The sequence below is a fragment of the Poecile atricapillus genome, chromosome Z (assembly GCF_030490865.1).
Source record: "Poecile atricapillus isolate bPoeAtr1 chromosome Z, bPoeAtr1.hap1, whole genome shotgun sequence".
Lineage (NCBI taxonomy): Eukaryota > Metazoa > Chordata > Aves > Passeriformes > Paridae > Poecile > Poecile atricapillus.
Genome location: NC_081289.1, coordinates 46,096,843 through 46,118,954, shown reverse-complemented (window position 1 = coordinate 46,118,954; position 22,112 = coordinate 46,096,843). Strand labels below are relative to the sequence as shown.

General features: G+C 35.8%; 1 protein-coding gene across 2 annotated transcripts in view; it reads left to right on the top strand.

The window, feature by feature from the left end:
* Nucleotides 1-22,112, top strand: part of LOC131572807 (AT-rich interactive domain-containing protein 2-like) — a 94,417-nt gene that overhangs the window by 54,992 nt on the left and 17,313 nt on the right. For both annotated transcript variants that reach the window (XM_058826176.1, XM_058826175.1), the window contains 11 exons: nt 413-631; nt 3,448-3,515; nt 8,292-8,358; nt 8,443-8,693; nt 9,839-9,935; nt 10,016-10,225; nt 10,573-10,740; nt 11,768-11,843; nt 14,043-14,177; nt 14,643-14,842; nt 15,214-18,047. In XM_058826176.1, the coding sequence (XP_058682159.1) occupies nt 413-631; nt 3,448-3,515; nt 8,292-8,358; nt 8,443-8,693; nt 9,839-9,935; nt 10,016-10,225; nt 10,573-10,740; nt 11,768-11,843; nt 14,043-14,177; nt 14,643-14,842; nt 15,214-18,047 (4,325 nt within the window). The remainder of the gene's footprint in view (nt 1-412; nt 632-3,447; nt 3,516-8,291; nt 8,359-8,442; nt 8,694-9,838; nt 9,936-10,015; nt 10,226-10,572; nt 10,741-11,767; nt 11,844-14,042; nt 14,178-14,642; nt 14,843-15,213; nt 18,048-22,112) is intronic.

The window sequence follows — 22,112 nt, the reverse complement described above, 5'->3', positions numbered from 1 at the left end:
TCTTTCAATCTCTCATTTTCTCCACAAATACCTGAATTGAGCCTACAATTAGTTAAGCTTTAAATTAGAAGCTGGTGGACTTTGTGGAATAGACGTGTAATTTGTTGTGTAGAAATTCACTTCAAATTGTGTTACAATTCCATTCTGCTTTAATTAAAGCTTGTGTTCTGTAAGCTTTTCTCTGGGAGAATATACTGTAGTATTGTGTTCTGGAGGTGGCAGAGGAAGTGATACCTAACTAGAAAGATACACAGCAAAGTGGAATATGTTGAATCCTATAAAAACTTGCTAAAATCTGCAATAATTTATAAACAAACTTTTTCAGAACTCTTACTTATGAAAATATTGCTTAATGTATTGTTTCAAGATTAATGAGTGTAGCTGAAAATGTTTTTTTTTTTTTTTAATTTAGATTATCTTCGTCAAAGCTATGGGCTGTCTATGGACTTAAACTCACCAAATGACTATAATAAGTTGGTGCTTTCACTGTTATCTGGACTCCCAAATGAAGTGGACTTTGCAATTAATGTGTGTACTCTTCTTTCAAATGAAAGCAAGCATGTTATGCAGCTTGAAAAGGACCCTAAAATCATCACTTTACTGCTTGCAAATGCTGGGGTGTTTGATGACAGTAAGTATATACATTTTTGCAACAGAAAGATGCTGTTGTAGCATCTTTCACAACTCATGATAATTAAAATGGTAATGACTTACTTCATGGTAATGTATCTAGTTTTTCTCTTTACCTTGTCAACAATTACAGGTTTTATCAAATGTTAGAAATACCTTTTAAGTTAGGTAATTAGAAAATGTATTTAATGCTTTAGTGAAATGTAAGAATTAGTTTTTTGATAGTAAAATTAAATTGTTCAGGATACTGAATTTACAGCACTGAATTTCCATCTGATTGTAGTATATTACTGTTTCCTTTTGAGTTTGTAGGACCATGCTGACTTTCCATAATTCTTTTTTAATGGCAGTTGCAGATTTAAAAATTAAGAAAAGGTTCGCTGAAAACAGTGACTTGCTGACATTTTTGTCCTGGTACTTCACTACACATTTAACTGTAGTGAAATTCAGAATATAAAACTCAAAGGAGAAAAATCTGAACCTGATTTTCAGAATTACTTAATGTGTTAGCACATAAATATCAAAAGAGAGTTGATTCTTCTGATTTTTTCATTGTGAAAAAAATGCCTCCGTGCCTAATTATTCCTTGTTAATGTCTTCCTGTCAAGAGAGGAGCAAAACATAAGTTAACCTAAACCACTGTAAAATCATAGCAGCATAGCTTTTATCTTAGGGTGGTGAGGAGGAAGTATTTACCAGGTTTATGTGCTGGGGCTTTTTGGTTGTTTGGTGGTTTTTTGGTTTGTTTGTTTGGGGGTTTGTTTGTTTTGGTTTTGTTTGTTTGTGATTGGTTGGTTTGTTTATTTTGCTGGGTTTTTGGTTTTGTGGTTGGTTTCTTGGTTTTTTGGTTTTTTTTTATACTGAAATTCAGAAATTAGCTCTAAAAAATTGCTCAAATGAGCCTTTTCAGCCAAGCATAACGAAGTCTGATAATACAGATGATCATATTTGTTTGAGAATAAATCTACTTTGCATGTGTAAGCATAAACACAGTATGGTATGTCAAAGGTTCTGTTTTAAAATTCTAGGGAAGAACCAGTGTTAGACCCTGTATATGGTTTAGTTGGTTTTTTTAATCATTGATTAACCGATCAATGATTTGTAGTGTCCCTCTTCTCCCCCCAGTATTGCATTAGTCCTCCAGCTTCTCTCGTGCTCTTTTAATTTGTGCATTTTTCAGTGTCCTTCAGGTATGGTTAGACCTTGGTCATTTAGTGTTTGCATCTAGTCCAGTCACAAGAGCTTAAAAAAGAAAATATTTGTAAGGAAGCTAAAGGGAAACTAGTCCTCCATATGATTCCAGAATGCTTACTCTCTAGATTTTTGAGGTTACTATCACTCCCCTGTTCTTCTGATGAAACTTCAGTTGATTTAGGAATTTGCAAATAATTTGAGTGTTACATTGCTATTTACGGAGTTTTTTTTTATATTGTAGAGGTAGACAGTGTTTTCTGGAGTTTTTAACTTGAAGAACAGATTCATTCCATAGCTCATCTGCATTTGTGTTTTTTGAAAAATATTTGAGGTGAAGCTGAGAGGAATGATGAGCATGTAATGAACTCACTCTTTTCATTCCCTGGGAATAACTTCATTTTTATATTACATGATTATGTCTTTTTCTGGATAAATCCAGGGAAATGTCCTAGCAGCATTAGGAGGACTAATTGGGAAAAATGGGGGGAAGAAACAGCAGGGGTATATTTATTTATTTTTGAAGCATGAAACTTCAATTTGAAATACTTACATGGTTTTATAGTATAAATAATAAAGGTAAATCTGTCAGGTTTCATGATTAAATGAATTCTCTAATTAGCAAATTCAGGCATTATGAAAATACTATCACAGTAATTTCAGGTGGCAATAAAAAATAGCTGATCAACTTCATTTAATACAGATTCTAAATTTTTCTTGTCTATAATTAAGATTTTGTAATTGTTATTATTTATAATTCAGTGTTTTTAGGTAAAATATGTCATTAGCTTCCGTCCTGTCCCCTCCTAAACTTCAAGATGACAGTTGGATTGCAGATCAGGGGGCAGCCCCAGGGGTTTGGGCGTTATATAGTATATTCAGCTTGGAGAGCTGTATAAAGCTTTGGTTTGGATTCTGTGAATTGAAAGATGATGTGGTCTTGGAATTGAGATTTGTAGCACTTTTTACAAAATAAGCAAAGATCATGAGCCAAAATGTTTAACTTAAATGTGTTATTCATTACAGAGCTATTGCAAGACAGATTTTATTTTTGGATTGACTCAGCATTTGAATCAGATTGACTGAGTCTTAGCTGCTTTCAAGGAGTGATGATTACAAAAGCTGTGGTAGTGTCTCCATCAAACCATCAAACAGCCAAAAACATCCATTACTGGTCTTGGTTAAATATTGAGTTTGAATTGAATGCTGTCAAAATCTTACTACCGTTAAGTTTTTTTAGAAAACATATGTGGGAATTTGTTTAACTACTTGCAGTAGTGTTTGTGCTTACACTGTGCGTGGAAGACAGTTCTTGATGTGAAGGTGAAAATAGAGCAGTCATCTTTACTCTTGGAAAAGAGCAGTGGAAAAGTTTCCCCTGTGGTTTTTTTTTACAGGACTCCCAAACTAGCCCTTTCTTTATGCCTCCTTACTCCCAATTTATACTGTAAAACTGCAGTAGCTATTAATTAAATGACAATTGACATTTCAGCTGGTTTATGCAGTATTTTTTAAGATTAAAAGGAAACACTAGAAGAGTCTATAGTGCTCTTGAATCTTAATTTAGTTTATGGATTATAAAAAATGTTCATTATTTTACTAAATTATGCTCTTTTGTGCTTAAAGCTTTAGGATCATTTTCTGCTGTATTTGGAGAAGAGTGGAAGGAGAAAACTGATAGAGATTTTGTTAAGGTAATTCAAAAATTACTAAAATAATTTTTTACTGCATATGGTGGGTATCAAATCCTTTAAAAATATTGAAAATTCTAAGATACACTATCACATGTCCTTAAAATTATTCTCAGCTTCCTTCCTTTGGTTTAAATATAATAGGACACTATGTCACCATTGTCGTAAATGTTTGGATAAGTAGGAAGAAGTGTATTAAGAAAAAAACAGTATAGGAGAATGAACAAAGGTTTCCATGTTTCTTTTATAAGGACATTAATATGTGTGAAGAAAAGGAATATTGGGCAATGTGTTTACCAAGAGGCAACAGTGCTGTTTTGGATTTTGTTTTAAACTGCAATGATCAGTAAAGGAACATTCTGAATTATAAAAATGGATACCACTGTATAAGAAGCATATGAGAAATACTTTAATAGGTTAGCAATGCTGCACATTTGTTTCAGTTAAACTACTTGAATAAGGCTTTTTTAATCTTTCCACTAGAGGGCATGAGCTACTGTACAAGCAGTGAAAAGAAGTAAAAATAGAACTGAAGTTTCTTTGTCCAAATGGTTATTTATTCTAGATGAACTTTTTTAGATGAATAAGAGCATGAATTATAGCTGAAAGAGATTTGATATTTCAGTGTATTTACTATGATACGCAATTTCTTTGAATTGAATTACAGGTAATGATTTAGGTGGCTAAAACAGAAGAAAGCTAGATTAAAATATATTTGGATACCTTATGCTTTTTATTAAAGAAAAATGTGAAGAGTTAATCTTCTGAGTTACTTATGAAGCCAGGTTTCTGCTCAATTCAGTAATTGTTTCATATACTGAACTATTTTACCAGTATTACAGAAAAATATTTGTTGGGAGCCTTCTCCATTTATCTTTTGTTTTATTTTTATGTAACTCAGTTTGGGAACAAGCTAGACCATAGTAGTTTTAGTTAATTGATAAGTATTGTTGAAGTACCAATGTATAGATTCCCTAATCAAAACTTCCTAAGTAAACTTAAAGAAAGCTAAGCTCTCATATTTGTGAGTCTGTGGACTTGAAAATGTAATACAAATGTCTCAAACTTAAGTGTAAAAATTAATGTTTCATAATCTTCAAAATTTCCCTTTTTCACTGAAAAAATATGTCCAGAATACTGTAGGTTGTGGGTTGGTTTGTTTGTTTGTTTGTTTTTTTTGAAGCACTTAGCACTTCTGTGTTGACTTCACCCTAAGCTGTCACAGACTGTTGCTGATCTATAGCAGCAACAAGCACCATGCCTAGATCTGTAAACATCTAAAATTATACTGTATTCTAATTTATTACATATTCATTAATTATATAAATTTAAGTAATTGTTATAAGGGCAGGTGGTTCTCATAAATGTTTTAGCAAACTTTTGAGTAGAACCACTGTAACTGCAGTAAGGTTTACTAATAAAAATCTTGGATGCTCTCCAAGATGTATTTTTGGACATTACAACATATATAGTACCACTCTGTAGTGAAATACTGCTGACATCATGTCAGAAATACTCAGAAAGCATGTGAAAAACTTAACATCAGATGTAAAAGTATCTGTAATGTCAAGAATTCAGATTTTTCAGAGTATTTCACTGCAAGCATTTGTTTGACCTTACTACTGGAAGTAATTTATTTTGTATTGCAGCTGTGGTTGTGTCAAAACTCTCTCCTGTGTAGGAGAAAGATACTTGGTTGTCAGCATAGAGATTGTGTGTCTGGTTTTGGTGTTTGCTTTGGGGTTTTCTTTAAATGTGCTTTTGCTTTTTTAAGAAAAAAGAATGGCTATTAAGTAAGTTACTCCTTTCACCATTCATATTATAATTTTAAAAATATTTTTTGTTTGTTTGTTCATTTTGGTGCTAGTTGTGTCCTCCAGTATCACTGCTGTGTCAGTTGAAGGTGAAAATGAAAAACAGTGTATTTCTTTATTATAAACTTAAAGGGAATCAATTTCTTTTCTTTTTTTCTTTCCTTTCTCCCCAGTCCTTACTGCATTATAAAAAATTGTTCAGACAATTTGTATTTTTCATTATCTTACCTGGATCAGGACATATTTTCTCACTTTTTACAGACTTACTTCTAAATTGAATCAAATGGTTTTACTAGTCAGTGAATCTGTTCCATTAATTGTCCAAATTTGAGTATTATTTAAGTTGAACCTGCTGTTATTTCTTACAGCTATGTTAATTTGTCACATTCTCCACTCTTGATTTTTCCAGGTGCTGCCAATAAGCTTAAATGTCTAGTTAGTTGTAATGACTGTGTGTCCTTACTTAAGGATTGGAACAGCTGGCATTTAGCCAGTCATCTTGTATCTCTCCTTGTTTTTGTTGTCCCCGTCCACAAGCTCTGATGGCATCCTGTTCAGATGTTTTCTCCTCTGCTCTGGAAACTTTCCTGTTTTTGACTGTTTGACTTAGCTTTGAATAAGATTCCCATTTTTGACAGTTTGACACAGCCTCACGTTACCAAGGTTCTCTTGTGAGGATAGTTCGCTTTCAAGAGTGATTTCTTTATGTAGTATGTTTATAATCCGGTAGATTTAGCTGTTTTCCCAGGTATTTCTTTAGCAGCTGCTCAGTCTGATGTGTAGTGTATGAAAAATTGCGTTAACACTTCTTCATGCACTGTTCCTATCTGTTTACTTCAGTCAAATGATTGGCATTTCATGTTCTTGGACTTCTTGAGGCCTCCTCTAGCTGTAGAGTTCCAAAATCCACATATATGCTGTTTTTACACCTTACTTACTTCTCTGATTGTCTTCTTTATTTTGTGATTTATTTTTTTTTATTTTGTTGCCCAACTCCTTCTTCTTTGTATAAATTTAGGTTTTTTTTATTTACTCTGCATTTATCCCCTGAATCTTTCTCAGATACTGTGCAGAGAGTGTCTTTATGCTCTTAAATACCTGAAATACTTTTCAAACATCACTTTGCTTGTCTCTCACAGTAATCTGTCAAGCTGACTTGACTCCAATTGCTCTTGTATTTTTCTTGGACAATAAGTAGTCATACCATTGCTACATTATGTTTTGTGTACTCAAATGTCCATTGCTTTTATGGGCAGTCATTTGGTTGATCTAATTTGCAATGAATTCTGTGTAATCCTTTGCATTTTTTTCCAAAGGAACTTGCCTACTGACAGTGATCAGACTGTGAATATGAATCAAGTTCTTTACCTTTGTGCATTATGTCTTAGCATCTGGGTGTTATGTAGTTAAGCACTGTTTGGTTGCTTCCAGGTTTCAGCTTTATGTTTCTATTAGTAGTCCATGATTTAAATGTACATATAGGAATAAGTAGTGATAAAGACCTTTACTTTTGCACCCTGTCATGCTTACTTCTATTAATATGTAGTATTAGATTGCAGCTATCCTTCATAGTAGGTAATAAATAACTGCTTGTAATGCGGCACTAATTTTTTGTTGCCTTTGTGCAATGTGTTTTTCAAATGAATGCCCAGAAAGCTTCATTATTTTTTTCCATTTTTGCTGTTCCTTTGGGGAAAAAAAAATTGTCATGTTTCACCTGTTCCCTTGTAACAGAATTTTGCCTGCATGCCTTCATCTTCTGTGGCTCTTGGTTTGTAGCTTCAATATTAATTAGAAAAATCTATTTGTCGCAAACAGTAAGAAGTTAGGACCTTTTTTTTGCTGTTCTTGTCTTTGCTAAAATGAGGTAATAATCCTTTTTGTGCAAGTAAATCCTCTTTCCTAAACAGTACTTGGACGCCATTTAGCAACATTGCAGTGAAAATAAAATTCTTTCCCTTCCAATTTAGAAAATCTGTAGTATTGTATTTATCAAGAAAATAGTAGTGTCAAGCTTGGTATGAATGCTGTAATTTAGTAATTACATTTGCATAGCAAAATTTCTCCTGCTGTTCAGCTGGTTGTACTTCCCATCTTTCCCTTTTTATCCAGATTTATTGGTGGTTTTATTCTGTGATTATAGTCAAAAGAGGAGTAGTATTTCATTAGTGAGTCAAAGAAATGTAAAATTTTTATTAGTCAAAGGAAGGTTTATATCTTTCTTCAGATATACACATTAGAATGCATGTATCATTATATATTTCTATATTATTATGCATCACAATATGTCTTTTTATTAGCTTGCAAACCTTAATTCCTTGATTAATTCTTGAATTTCAACAAGACTAGCAACAAAACAACCATTTATAGACAAGACCATAAATTTGTAAACTAATTTGAATTCCTGTCTGCTGAAGTGTTTTGCTTTGGTTATATTTATAGGTTTGGGTTTTTTTGTGATGGTGGTGGTTGTTTCTTTTTATTGTGTTATGATGAGGTAGGATACACAACAGCAGCTTTAAAAAGTCTATCCAAATAGCAACTTCTTGCAGGACTCATAAGATCTACTGAGACTAGGAGGAGTTACCTTATTCTAGCTTGTTTGTAGGGGATGAAGGAGGATGAGCTGTACTTTTTTTCCATTTGTAATTGCTGTATTTCTAATGGTGTATGGAAAATTGCCCGATAGTTTCAGTATGTGCTTCAGCAAAGCACTTCTTTGGCAGTATTGGTTGATCATGACCACATACTTCTGGTGCTTGAACGGAAGAGTTTCTTAGTGTAAAGTACTGAACGTCGTGCAGTCATCACTTCTGGTTACTATCAAATGAATCAAGGTACTAGGAAATTTTTAAAGAACAATTATTTTAATATTATTTTAATATTTTAACATGATAGAAATAAAAGTAGTTAATATTTAAAGAAGTAGCTCCTAGAAATTAAGTATTTTTAATTCTTTCTTCAGTTTTGGAAGGATATTGTTGAGGATATTGAAGTTCGTGATCTAATTTCTGACAGAAGCAAATCTCAAGGTGAGACATCTTGACTAATCTTTATACATGCATGTTGGTAAATGGAGCAATGGAAGGACTAAAATTTATTTATTTACTTCATAGATATTCCATCAGAAGAATGGATTTGGGAATCCTTATTTCATCCACCTCGCAAATTGGGCATTAATGATATTGAAGGGCAGCGGGTACTTCAGATAGCAGTGATTTTAAGAAATCTTTCTTTTGAAGAGGGAAATGTTAAACTTCTGGCAGCTAATCGTACTTGTCTTCGGTTCCTGCTACTCTCTGCTCACAGTCACTTTATTTCTCTACGGCAGTTGGGACTTGACACGCTGGGAAATATTGCAGCAGAGGTAATGTGCTTTCAAACAGAATAATTCAAATATAAATTGATAAAAGCAGTAGTGTTAGTGACATGATTTTTTTTTTCCCCTTTATCATTGGATGGAGAATGAAATAAATTATTCTTTGAATTTGTAATTAGAAATTTGGAAACAAGTGTTCAGAGCCAAAACTAAAATACGGCTGTTATGTGTCAGTTTTCTAAAATAGAATCACATGAAGAAGACTGATGATGTAGGGAGATAGAAGATATTCATAGTGTATAATTTTCAGTTTAGTTTCCCAGAGAGAAGAAAAGAATTTGTTACGTTCTGCAGTCTGTATGCTAGCTTCTTCACTTCATAATTATAACCTTCAGTCATAACTTCAAAATAGTATGTTTAAGAAAGAGGGTTGTAGAGAATTTTATGTCCTGTGTACTGTACTTTGTGTAAACTAGTCATATGCCACAGGGTACACTGCCAGAATCACGTGAGGCATCTCTCTCTCTCTCTCTCTCTCTCTCTTTTTTTTTGAGAAGTTTGAATGTTATATATTTCTGTATGTCATATTATTGTGCAGAAAATTATATAGATTTTATAGGTAGTATATTTAGATAGTCCTTATATTTTTAAATATAGCATATAAATTTAAGTAAAATGGGTACTACTGGAGAATAAGAGTGGAAGTATTGGTCCACTACTATGTACTGAAGGAAAAGATGTTTTTCATTTACCATGTACCCAACTTCTTTTGAATGAGAAAGAATGTTACTTATGTTTGAGATCTCTAATTGAGAAGCAGAAGTAGAAATAAGACGAATGACTGGGGTAGCATTTGGGAAGGAGTACTTGTTGTTATTCAAGTTCTGGTCTTTGTTAGATATTAGAATCCATTTGTGTATACTGTTGACTGCCTGAGAATAAAGTTATTTTCCTTATTCTGAGCACTGGAAGGTGTAAATTAGATTGCTGCTTGAGAGCAGAAAAGGAGGAGGGGGCTCAAAATGCTAGGTACAATCAAAAGTTCACAGGGTTCAGTTTTTATGAACACAAGTGTAATATGTGTTTGCTGCACTTAAATGCTTCTGAATATTTTATTTTAATAAGCAGATTTAAGTATTTGAACCATTAGCACTATGTGGATAGTGTTAGTAATTTTTTTTCCTTCTCATCAGCTTCTTTTGGATCCTGTTGATTTCAAAACTACTCATCTAATGTTCCACACAGTTACAAAATGCCTCATGTCAAGGGATAGATTTTTAAAAATGAGAGGTAAGATCTCTAGCTATTCTTGTTATTGTATCAGAATTGTAATTATTGCTGTTTAAAACTATCTTGTATTTCTTCTTCAGGCATGGAAATCTTGGCAAATCTTTGTAAGGCTGAAGATAATGGTGTCTTAATTTGTGAATATGTGGATCAAGATTCCTATAAAGAGATCATATGTCATCTCACACTACCAGATGTGCTGCTTGTAATCTCAGCACTTGAGGTGCTATACATGCTCACAGAAATGGGAGAAGTGGCCTGCTCAAAGATTGCTAAAGTAGAGAAGAGCATAGGTAAGGGAGAAGCAAAATCTATTCCTTCTCTTGCTCATGTAAGAAAAAAAGGCTTAACCACTGACCATGACATATTCTTAAAAATGTGTCTTGCTTGTTTGTGTGTATGAGCACACAGCATGGGGATGGAATTTACTAAAGTTATTCATTGTGTCCTCGAGGAATTGATGATGCTACAAATTCTGAAGTCTTTTTAATGCCATTAAGTGTGCTTAAAAAAACCAAACAAACCTACAGAAGCATGCAAAGACTAGTTGCCTTTCAACACATGGCAATTTTAAAGCAAATGTTCTAACAGCATTTGTCTTGTCCTAATGTCATTGTTGGTTTTGCATTCAATACTTTAGATACATTAGTATGTCTGGTTTCTATGGACATCCAGATGTTTGGACCTGATGCTCTTACTGCTGTAAAGCTCATTGAACATCAGTGTGTTAGCCAGCAAGGAATACTTGATGTCAGACCACAGGTAATGGATCATGGTTCTTCACAGGCCCATGCAACAGGTGTCCCAGGTGAGTATCACTGCAAGAGAACACACTGTTCTATAAAATATCCTATATGATCTTTATCTTCTCTAGATTTCTGATAAGTTTACATAAGTAAGTATAACATTATGCATAACATATGTATCTTTTTCAAACACTTGCTCATGAAGCAAATATGCTGTTAGCCAAAGCTGTGTTAATCAAAACTGTTGTAAAACAAGCTTTGAAAGAATTTTAATGTTTTTCAGTTGGTAATTTGAAAATTCTCTGAAAGTTACATGCATTGCTTATTTTAACTTGTTCTGTGGGAAGAAAAAGTACCCATTCTAGATTGTTCCCACAATTTTCAGAGAATTAGAGGTCCATTTTATATTGTGTTTTACACTGGATATTATTTGGCAGTAATATACAGTATTTGGTAGAATTGCAGAGATAAGATGAGATAGACTGACTCTTGAAGGTTCTAAACAGAACTTTCTTGTTATGTGAACCAAATTGTAACTTTTCTTAGGAGGTTACTGAGAAAGAACCATTGCAGCAGACACTGGTTTGCATGTCTAAGTGTGATAATTCTGGAATGGGTTTAGATACCACAGCAAAAAAGACTGGGAGAGAATGTAACCAAGGGGGTGAAAAAAAAGTGAATAGGTTGAGCTGATGCAAATCCTTTGCATTATATTTGCATCCACTTACGAATTGGAAAAATAATTGCTGTGTATTTGTGCCTGTTTTGGTGGAGTATTGTACCACTTTAAAATCACGCTCAGTACTTTAAAGTACTGAGATCATGAATCTGGAAGCAGCCATTCACTAGGTGCAGACCTCATGATTGCCCTTGAGTGATGACTCTGGCCCTGGCAAGCCCTGCTTCACTTTGGTAAACCATGGTGCAGATCTGTAGTCTGCTCTGGGGACCTTCTTGACTTGTCTTAGCTGGATACATCCTTGCTGACAAACATAGGAGAAACAGTGGATGTCATGAAGTGCTTCGTTCAGGAGGACAAAAAACATTTCAGCAAGTTTTGGTTTTTTTTCTTCCCCGCATCCTTTACAGCCTCTAGGACAGCACCACACGTTGCTCCACCTCCAGGAATAGTAGAAATAGACAGTGAGAAATTTGCATGTCAATGGTAAGTGTATAGTTCTATTCAAATACATTAATGAAGGAGAAACACAAAGAAAAATACTGAATTCATGTATGACAGAATTTTCTAGTTTGCTTCTCTTTACTGGTAGACTAATTTTTCTGAAAAGTGTAAACCAAATCCATTCTGTCATTGCTTTGAAGAAGTATGAAAGCAAATCTCAACCAGAATATTCAGTCTTTGCCTGTTGATCCATGAAATTAGTTGTTTTTTCTCTTAAGACAGAATTTCATTTGATTTTTAACTCTGATCTTGATTTAATTTATTTTTTAAATTGTCAAGCAGCATTACCTGTTTCACAGATGTTTTCATCTGCTAATGTGTTGCTGTATTACTGAATCAATATAAAAGTAATTATCAAATTATGAAGTGAGGCGCTGCAAAACTCACATGATTGTTGTGAACCTCAAGTTAACGAAGATCAAAGTCTTTTCCATTCAAATTCTCTTGCTTTCAACTAGTATTATTGTCAGATACTTAGAGAAAAACTGTCTGCTGTGGTTCTTATGTAGACTGTGGGTGATCTTTCTGAATTATTTGTCTTAGGTAAATCAACTCACATTCTAAGTATTTGTATTAATTGGTTCCTGATGGGCCTTTTCACCTCTGCTCCTTCACACCTCGGATGTTCATCTTCAGTCATACTGAGGAGACGAGCACCTTCCAGATAAAGTGGCTGGAATTTACAAAGCTTAGTGGTTTAGGTTATCATGAAGTTATACTTTCAGCAGAGCTTCAGTTGTATGGGGGGAAATACTGCAGATTTTTATGGTCAGCTGATGTTTCCATGCTTCTCTTTGCACACTGCAAAGTATTATTAACCATAATAATTAACTGCTGAAAGATCGAGGAATTTCACATTTAGGCATTTGAACAGGGATACCTGGAACTGGACTCTCTCTGCAGGTCACATTAGCAAACTTAGATTGATGTACATTTTCATGGTATGCTTTAGTCATTGCTTCCTACTTAGAGAAATGGGAAAATTAGTAAATCATAGCAGTAGAATTTAGTTACTATCTCTTGAAAGCAGCAAAAAGACAAGGTATTTAAGCTGACCTTCCTGGATGTATTACTAGACAGCTTAGATTCAGTAGGAGGTAAGTGCAGTGACAGTAAAGTACTGATCACAGATCTCATTTCACAATTTTAAGTTCTGAACATCTCCAGTTTGCTGGTGTGTCAGCCTAATATGACATATCCAACTGGACAGTCACTTGTCCAATATGCCAAATTTAATTAATACCTTAACTTTCTGTTAATACAACGTAATCTCAGTTTTTGTAATAATAAAATTCTAACAACTGCAGGAGAAATGGTACTTAATCTTTATGAGAGAACACAATTAAAAGCATGTAATCATAGGCTTTTCATCTAGTTACATTTGGAGTGTAGGGCTCTACAAAGGAGAATGCATTGTAGTTTTCCAGAATGTTAGCACCATATAATAAATGCTGACAACTAAAATATTTCTTTTATTCTCATGCCAATATTTGAGTACTTAGTGAGAGTTGTTACTTGCCTCTGTTTGCTGCTGGGGATGAACAGTCCTTTTGTCTCTAAGTGGATCTAAGAGAAATAAAATTAAACTGATAGAAGATATTTCCTTTTCTCACAGCTTCCTGTGAGGTTATAGGTTAGATAGTCTGTGGACTTATGGAGAGTCTTTAGGAGATAAAAATACTTTTCACTGCTTAGTGAATATTAGATATACAAACATTGATTTACGATAAAAATTTGTGATGAAGAATTAGTTAGCTTTCAGCCCATCTTTTGTGGAAGTAGAATCATTAAGGAATAAGAATAGAGCTGTGGGGATGAGGCCCAACAAACTATGCATTCTTATTTGTTTTTGCAGAATATACAATAAAAAAGGCATAGGTGGAGACAATTTTCTATAAATAATACATATATAACTATGTAAATATATATACATATATGTATGCTTATATAAATAAAAGCATGTAAAACTGACTGCAAGTGTTAGGGGTCCAGTGTGTTGATTCATAAGCAGTGAGAAGGAGAAAGGGTAGAACAGACATCTGACAAAACAATATACTGAAATGCTGTTTTCCATGTTGCTGGCAGATCTCAAAAGTCTGTGATACAGACTGAAGGATTTTAACAACCCGTTTAAAAGTACTCTCAGTATTTTGCTTCATAGTTTATTTTTTCCATCTTCAGGTTGAATGCCCATTTTGAAGTGAACCTTGATTGCTCTGTCTCTCGAGCAGAAATGTACTCTGAATACCTCTCTACTTGTAGTAAATTAGCTCGAGGTGGAATCCTAACATCAACTGGATTTTATAAATGCCTGCGGTAAGACAAGAATTTATGCAGCAGTAAAGAAGCAATTGTATGTTCTTAAAACTAAGCAGTAGCTTTAGATTTCTTTGAGAAAAAATCTACTGAGTTGAAAGACATCCAGTTTTGGAATTTTAATTGAAACAAATTAGTTTAGAGTTTGTTTAATTTTATTACATTCTATTTCAAGATCTTTGAATGGGTTCCTTCTCTGCGTCTAGTCCTTCTGATTCTTTCTGAAGTAGTTTTTTTGAGATCTTGTAATTTTTGCTTAGGTTGTATGACATCTCACCCATCTAGGGGAACCTGCTAATCCTCAGTGATGAACACTCACATGCTATTGGGAAATCCTGCTGTGTTGTAAAGATGCAGGCATTCCTTCTATTACTCTGCACACAAGAGCAGTTAGGTAAAGCAAAAACATTGCAAGAGGGTTGAGTTACTGTGTTTATTAACATGGATTTATGTTGTGTTTGACAGAACTGTCTTTCCAAATCATACAGTGAAGAGAGTAGAAGATCCAAGTAACAATGGTCAAGCACATATACATGTGGTAGGAGTGAAAAGGAGAGCTATACCGCTTCCCATTCAGATGTACTATCAGCAGCCACCAACTTCGTCTACCCCAGTTGTCCGGGTTGATTCAATTCCTGATGTGTCTTCGTCTCCTTTGCCAGCAGGTTTTTAAATTAATTATGTATAAAGTATTTTGCATTGATCCTGAAACCATAAAAAAAGCCAGAAGTTTTTGAACATAGCTTGAAAGTGTTAGAAGTTGAGGCCACATGTTTTGGGTTTATTCAGTAATGTTGGGAATAGTATTGTAGTATTTCCTTGCATGCCATTCTAGTCTTTGACATGTAACCCATAAGCTTTCCTGTCAGCAGACAAGCCATTGTTGCTGCATCATTAATTCAGACTCTGTAGAGCTGAGAACAGAAGCCGCTTCATGTAGAATTGCAATTTCAAATCTTGGATTTTTTAAAATTTGTTAGTTAATGTGTTTGAAATAATCTCTGCTTCCAAACTTTTACTGTGTTTATTTCAACAGGAATCCCGCATGGGCTACCAGGTGTAGGAAATCACTATCAGAGGACCCCTATAAACCAGTCTTCAACTCTGACAGCAACACAGATGTCTTTTCCAATTCAAGGTGTTCACACTGTGGCACAGACTGTTTCTAGAATTCCACAGAATCCTTCTATTCATACACAACAAAATGCTCCAATGACTGTTATACAGAATAAAGGTCCAATATCCTGTGAAGTAGTGAAGGCCGCAGTAATACAGAGCTCTGTTCCTCAGTCTGCAGTTCCTGTTCCTATTGCTGTAGGAGGAGCTTCTAATCAAAATCACAGCACCACAGGCCAGCAGCCGTCTGTTACAGTTGTGAGTTCTCAGATGCTTCACCACCAACCTGTAATTCAGCAACAGTCCCCACTGCATGCAGTGGTACCCGGACAGATACCTTCAGGCACTCCTGTTACGGTAATTCAGCAAGCTGTACCTCAGGGTCATATATTTGGCAGAGTACAAAATCTACCAGCATGCAGTTCAGCAGTTTCACAGGGTCAACAGCTAATCAGCACATCATCACAACCTGGGCAGACATCATCTCAGCAGTCCTCTGCGGGTAACCAGCAACAAGATACAGTCATCATAGCACCACAGCAGTATGTCACAACCTCTGCATCTAACATTGTTTCTGCCACCACAGTTCAAAATTTCCAAGTAGCAGCTGGGCAGGTGGTTACAATTGCAGGTGTTCAGAACCCACCAACATCCAGAGTAGGGTTTCAGAATATTGCACCAAAGCCTCTGCCATCTCAGCAAGGTCCACCTGCTGTGGGGCAGCAGCCACAGCAGCAGCCTCCACCACCATCCCAGCAAAGTGTAGTGATAGTAAGCCAGCCAGCTCAGCAAGGTCAGACGTATGCACCAGCCATTCATCAAATTGTGCTTGCTAACCCAGCTTCTATTCCTGCTGGCCAAACAGTCCAGTTGGCTGGACAGCCGAGCATTACTCCATCATCTTCACCGTCCCCAGGTCCGGTTACAAATAATCAAGTCCCTACAGTTATGTCATCTTCATCTACCACTCCTCAGTCACAAGGACCCCCTCCTACTGTTAGCCAGATGCTTTCTGTAAAGAGGCAGCAGCAGCAGCAACACTCACCAGCATCATCGCAGCAGCAGGTACAGGTACAACAACCGATGCAAATGCAAGTTCAGTCACAACAAGCTAATACAGGGGTTGGCCAGCCCAATTCTGGTGAGTCTAGCCTGATAAAACAACTGCTTCTTCCAAAAAGAGGCCCCTCAACTCCAGGGGGGAAGCTTATACTCCCAGCTCCACAGATTCCTCCACCTAACAATGCAAGAGCTCCTAGCCCTCAGGTGGTTTATCAGATGGCCAATAACCAGACACCAGGTTTTGGAGTTCAAGGACAGTCTCCAGCTCAGCAGCTGCTAGTTGGACAGCAGAATGTTCAGCTGGTCCCGGGTGCAATCCCACCCCAAGGGGCAGTGCAAACAGTACCCATTTCTAATTTACAGATATTGCCAGGCCAGTTGATCTCTAACAGCCCAGCAACTATTTTCCAAGGGACTACTGGCAACCAGGTTACGATAACAGTTGTGCCAAATACGAGTTTTGCTACTGCAACTGTGAGTCAGGGAAATGCAACTCAGATCATTGCTCCAGCAGGAATTTCAGTGAGTGGAGCACAGACAGGAGTTGGGCTACAGGTGCAAACCCTTCCAGCTACTCAAGCACCTTCAGCTGGACAATCACCGTGTACTGCTGCTCCCCCATTCAAAGGTGATAAAATAATTTGCCAAAAGGAGGAAGAAGCAAAGGAAGCAACAGGTTTACACATTCATGAACGTAAAATTGAAGTTATGGAGAATCCTTCCTGCCGAAGAGGAGCTGCAAACACCAGCAATGGGGATGCAAAAGAAAATGAAATGCAGGTGGGAAGTCTTTTAAATGGGAGAAAGTATAGTGACTCCAGTCTACCTCCTTCTAACTCAGGGAAAACACAGAATGAGGCCAATCAGTGCTCACAAGTCAGTAATGGGCCATCATTAGAAATGGGTGAGAACGGAGCTCCTGGAAAGCAGAACTTTGAACAAACGGACACACAGGAAATTAAAAGTGATTTGAAGAAGCCCCTAGTTAATGGAATCTGTGATTTTGATAAAGGAGATTGTTCTCATTTGAGCAAAAACATTCCAAATCACAAAACTTCCAATCATGTAGGAAATGGTGAGATATCTTCAGTGGAACAACAAGGGAATTTGGATGCCACGCAGCAAGATACTGCCAAAGGTGATCAAGGGGAAAGAATTTCTAATGGGCCTGTATTAACTTTGAGTAGTTCACCTGTTGTAAGCGGTACACAGGAGGCTGCAAAACTGTTAACCCAGCAACTTAGTGGTACCAACACTGATTTACCTAATGGACCTCTAGCTTCAAGTTTGAATTCAGATGTGCCTCAGCAACGCCCAAGTGTAGTTGTCTCACCACAATCTACAGCCTCTGTTATACAGGGGCATCAAATCATAGCAGTTCCACACTCAGGACCTAGAGTGTCCCAGTCTACCCTGTCCTCCGAAGTTCGGTCTACTAATGGCACAGCAGAATGCAAAACTGCAAAGAGGCCAGCAGAGGATAATGACAGGGAAACTGTTCCAGGAATTCCAAATAAAGTAGGAGTTAGAATTGTTACAATCAGTGACCCCAACAATGCTGGTTGCAGTGCAACTATGGTTGCTGTGCCAGCTGGAGCGGATCCAAGCACTGTAGCGAAAGTAGCAATAGAAAGTGCTGTTCAACAAAAGCAGCAGCATCCAACCACGTATATACAAAGCATGGTCACACAGGTATGTTGCAGTGTTCTTTTTGTGTTTATTCTGACTGTGATTCTGACTAATACTGTGAAATAACATGGCTGAAAATGTGAGCTCGGTTGATATCTCTTGCATAGTATTTCAGATACTCAGAAAATTACACTTTCTGTTCTTCCACAGCAGTTTACATACTTCTTCAATATCAGTGACAATAGTGGAATTCATAATTTGTAGCTTGATAATACACACTGAGAAAAGAACTTCTGCTCACTATTTTCTTCCTTTAAAGATTAACTGTTCTGAAAACAACAATTTGCTGGATCGTCTTGCAAAAATGTCAGTGTTGTTCTGCATTTTATTCTTGGTCACTGTGGAGGGGTGAATATGTTTTTTTGGAAAAGAACCACACCTGCAATCAGCATGGCTGAAATGAGTTGAAGTTCTTGCATATAAAGCTGGTCTTCAAGGTCTTTCTTTGTGGGTTCACTACAGTTAGGAGGAAGTATTATTTTGTAAATTTGTTGAAATATTTACATTTATTCATTACAAAGTATTTACAGTGTTTATCAATAAAACAAGCAATGTTTTGGGATTTTTTTTTCCTTCTGTTTGACAAGCTTTGGTGAGGTTTTGTTGGGTTTTTTGTCCCTTGATTGAATTTGTTGAACCTTTTGAAAGTGGTTACTCCCTAACACTTTACTAGAAATGAGGTATGGACATCAGGAATATTAATTAGTAATCATAATAGAGATTATTCTGTTATCTAGAATTTATTTTAGTTTTGTACATAGGCATAGAAAATTGCTCTCCAAAAAACCCATTCCTAACCTAAATTAAGAGCAGAGGGAATAGAACAGCAAGTCTGGCAGTTAAGAGTTCTGACAGATGAGAGCGAGGAAATTAAGTCCTGAGTGTACATTAGTACATTTTTACCTTGGAGTAACAGATCTTTTATTTCTTAACTTTTTTAATATTTTTTTTTTTTTTTGGTTGGGGGTTTGTTAGACAAAGTAGAAGGCAAAGACACGATGGGCTTATCCAGACTTAGAACTCAAAATGTGACAAGTTCTGGCTCTTGCTGCTTCATTGCCTGTGACAGGTTAGGTTGCTCTTGAAAACTCCTGACTTTTCTAGGTGTCAAAAATCAGGGTTAATAGTTAACAAGTTCCTTCCTTTTTTACTTTCTCTACTTTTTCCTTGGCTGCCACAGTGCACAGAGTTAATTCTTAAAATGTCTTTGAATGTCTTTGAACTCACTTCTGAATTTTCACTTCGGTTTTGTTGGGGGGAGATCTGTATTTTTTTGGTATGTTATTTATCTTTGTTCTTAATAGAAATAATCTGACCAAAATTAATAGTTTCTGTTAGCATCATAGGGACAGCATGCTAGATTTTCTGTACTGAGGATGTATTAGCTATGCCTTGCTTTTTACACTGAGTGTCTTTAGCTGTTACACAGTTTGAATTTCTGTTATAGTTTTGCTAAGGATTTGGCCGAAGTACAAAATGGTGTGGCTGTCTCTTAAATGGAATATGTTTATTTATTCCCTCAATATGTAGCTGAAAAAACTTTGCAGTTGTATCTGAAGCAGCTGCTAAATTATCAGATTTTAAGAATTTTGAGAAGGGGGTAATACATTTAACTATTTCACTTAATTTTGATAATGTATCTCATGATACTAGAAGGGGAGGATAGAAAAATACTTTCTGTGCTGATAGCTTCTTTTTTCACACTATCCCTAATATCAATATCATTAATAGTTACTACATTTTTCATTACCTGTACATACAGAAATGCTGCCTGCTGGGTTTGCCATTTGGTAGAAATTTGCATATCAGAAGAACTTGTTTTAAAATCTGCATCCCTGAAAGCTTGCTCATTCTGTTGTCTGTAGGATGCCCTTCCTTTCTTCAAAATTACATAAATGTGAAAGAAATTAGTTAATTAGTTTTGATCTTGGTGAGAAACTTATTCATTAACTGTTAGCCTTAGCCATATGTCTATATATTTATGAATCATATCTGTCATAATATTGCAAGTATGGACTTACAGTTGAACCCATATTAGAGTACTTTGTTCAGATATAGTGATCACTGTAGTTTGGCCTAGGATTTGCAGAGATCATCACCACTTCTTTAAAATTAACATGTTTGATTATAAACAGTACCAAAATCACCCTGGACAGCTCTTTTTCTTTCTCTAAAGTTGCTGAGCTTGTTTTAAAATCATGCCAATAGTGGCAATAGCCACTGCTTTTCTGGAAAAGGAGATGATAAGTATTTCCAATATTAAGTCTGCTTTTAGGAGTATTTTTAAATATCCAGAAATGTAGCCGAAGTCTCATGAATTTGGTGTGAATTTTAGGTATGACTTTGTTCAAGATTAGGCATTGTGTTATCTTCTATTTTCTCTCTCATATTTTGAGTCTTCCTCATCTGACAAGCAGCTTCATCGTCCCTGACTTTTTTGAAAGGCAGCAGCTGAGGAACGCTTTTTTTCACTTGAGCATCCGCATTGTTTTATCCTCTCTGAAGCATCTAAGTATATATTGGCTGTCTTGCAGAAGAAAAAGGAGAGCATGGTTTTTGCTGCAAACATTGTGAAATTTATTAAAATACAATCAATGTAGAAAAACAGTGAGGGACAGAGAATAAAGGGGTATTAGCTATGGCAAAATTACATAGGTGCTGAAGCTTTTAGTGTTTGAATTCTTGTTTGCTTGTTAGCCTAAAATTTTATCTTAAGCTACAGCTTGTATTTCAGAGAAGTGTGAGAGAGAAGGGAAAAAAAATTTAGAAAAGTAAAACCAAACAGAAAGACTGAGAAAAGAGGTTCAGAGGACAGAAAAAGGAGGAGAGTATTGCTTATGCAAGTACAGTAGGATTAGCTGTCATGAACTACAGAGAGGAGAAAGGGAAGATGCTTGAAGATAAGGAAGGATGACAAATAGGGCAGGCATGGAACAATAATCTGAAAACTAAGAAAAGCAAGAAAGAATTAAATAATCCTTAGGGGAATCTAGAAATTAAGAGAAATTTGTTTTGTTGTATGAAATGGGATGATACAGTGTGCTTGGGGAAAAATGTTAATTTAAGTGGCCTATTAAAATAATGAAAATTGTGTACTGGCTGTTTATGGGACAGCCCATGTAAGTACCATTAAAATCCAATTAGACAAATACAGGTTTCTTGTGTATATAATCTGAGATTATTCCCTATCAATTGTATACCTCAGTAAAGCTTGTTGAGAAATCACTGTATGTATACTGAGTATTTTAAAATTTTTTTTCATATTTTGCACTATGATAAAAAAGGGGATCTATTAGTTATGTCAGAATAGGTACACAATACACAGGGTGCTGCAATTTTGTTCTTACATCTCCATCTATATTTTGTAAGCTCATGAAATGTACTCTTGAATGGAGACAGAACTGGTACTGTACTTTTTTTGTTTCCTTTACTTTTGGTGTTCTCTGTTCATGGTTTATTGCTTTCCTGAGGCATTGTGCTAGACTGGTGGTTGAAAAAGAAATGAGCAATTACCTATCTGTATGCTTTTCTTTGCCACATTTTCTTATTCCTCTTCAAACGCCTCCAAAACATCTGTTGAACATAACCGTGTTGGTTTGTCCCAATTGGTGTGTGTTTTAAAGGAATGCTCAGATATCACGCCAAGTTCTTAGAATTGAGCATATCTGATTTAAATTGCCTCATCTTTTAAAGTAATGACTTTCTTGCTCATCACTGTCATACCCTCATAAACAATGCACGCCCATTTCTCTGATGGCTGCCCACTTGAAACATGCTTGTGTTGAAATTTAGGTGGCAAAATCTGTGTGGCCTTTTCTGTTTGCTCCTGCTCTCTGTTGATTGGAGTGCCGAGAATTACCATGCACCAGAAAGCAGGTGTGTAGCTCTGGGAGGTGTAATTCATTCCTAGCCACAGAGTAAATGAGTTTCTCAGCTGGAAGTAGTGAAATACAGAATCTCTGCTTTTTTTGCCCTTCACTTGTGAAGCACACTGTTGCAAGGAGACATAAACTTCAATAATCTAACAAGAAAAGAACATTTATTTAGGTGCCTACTTATCCACTTGAC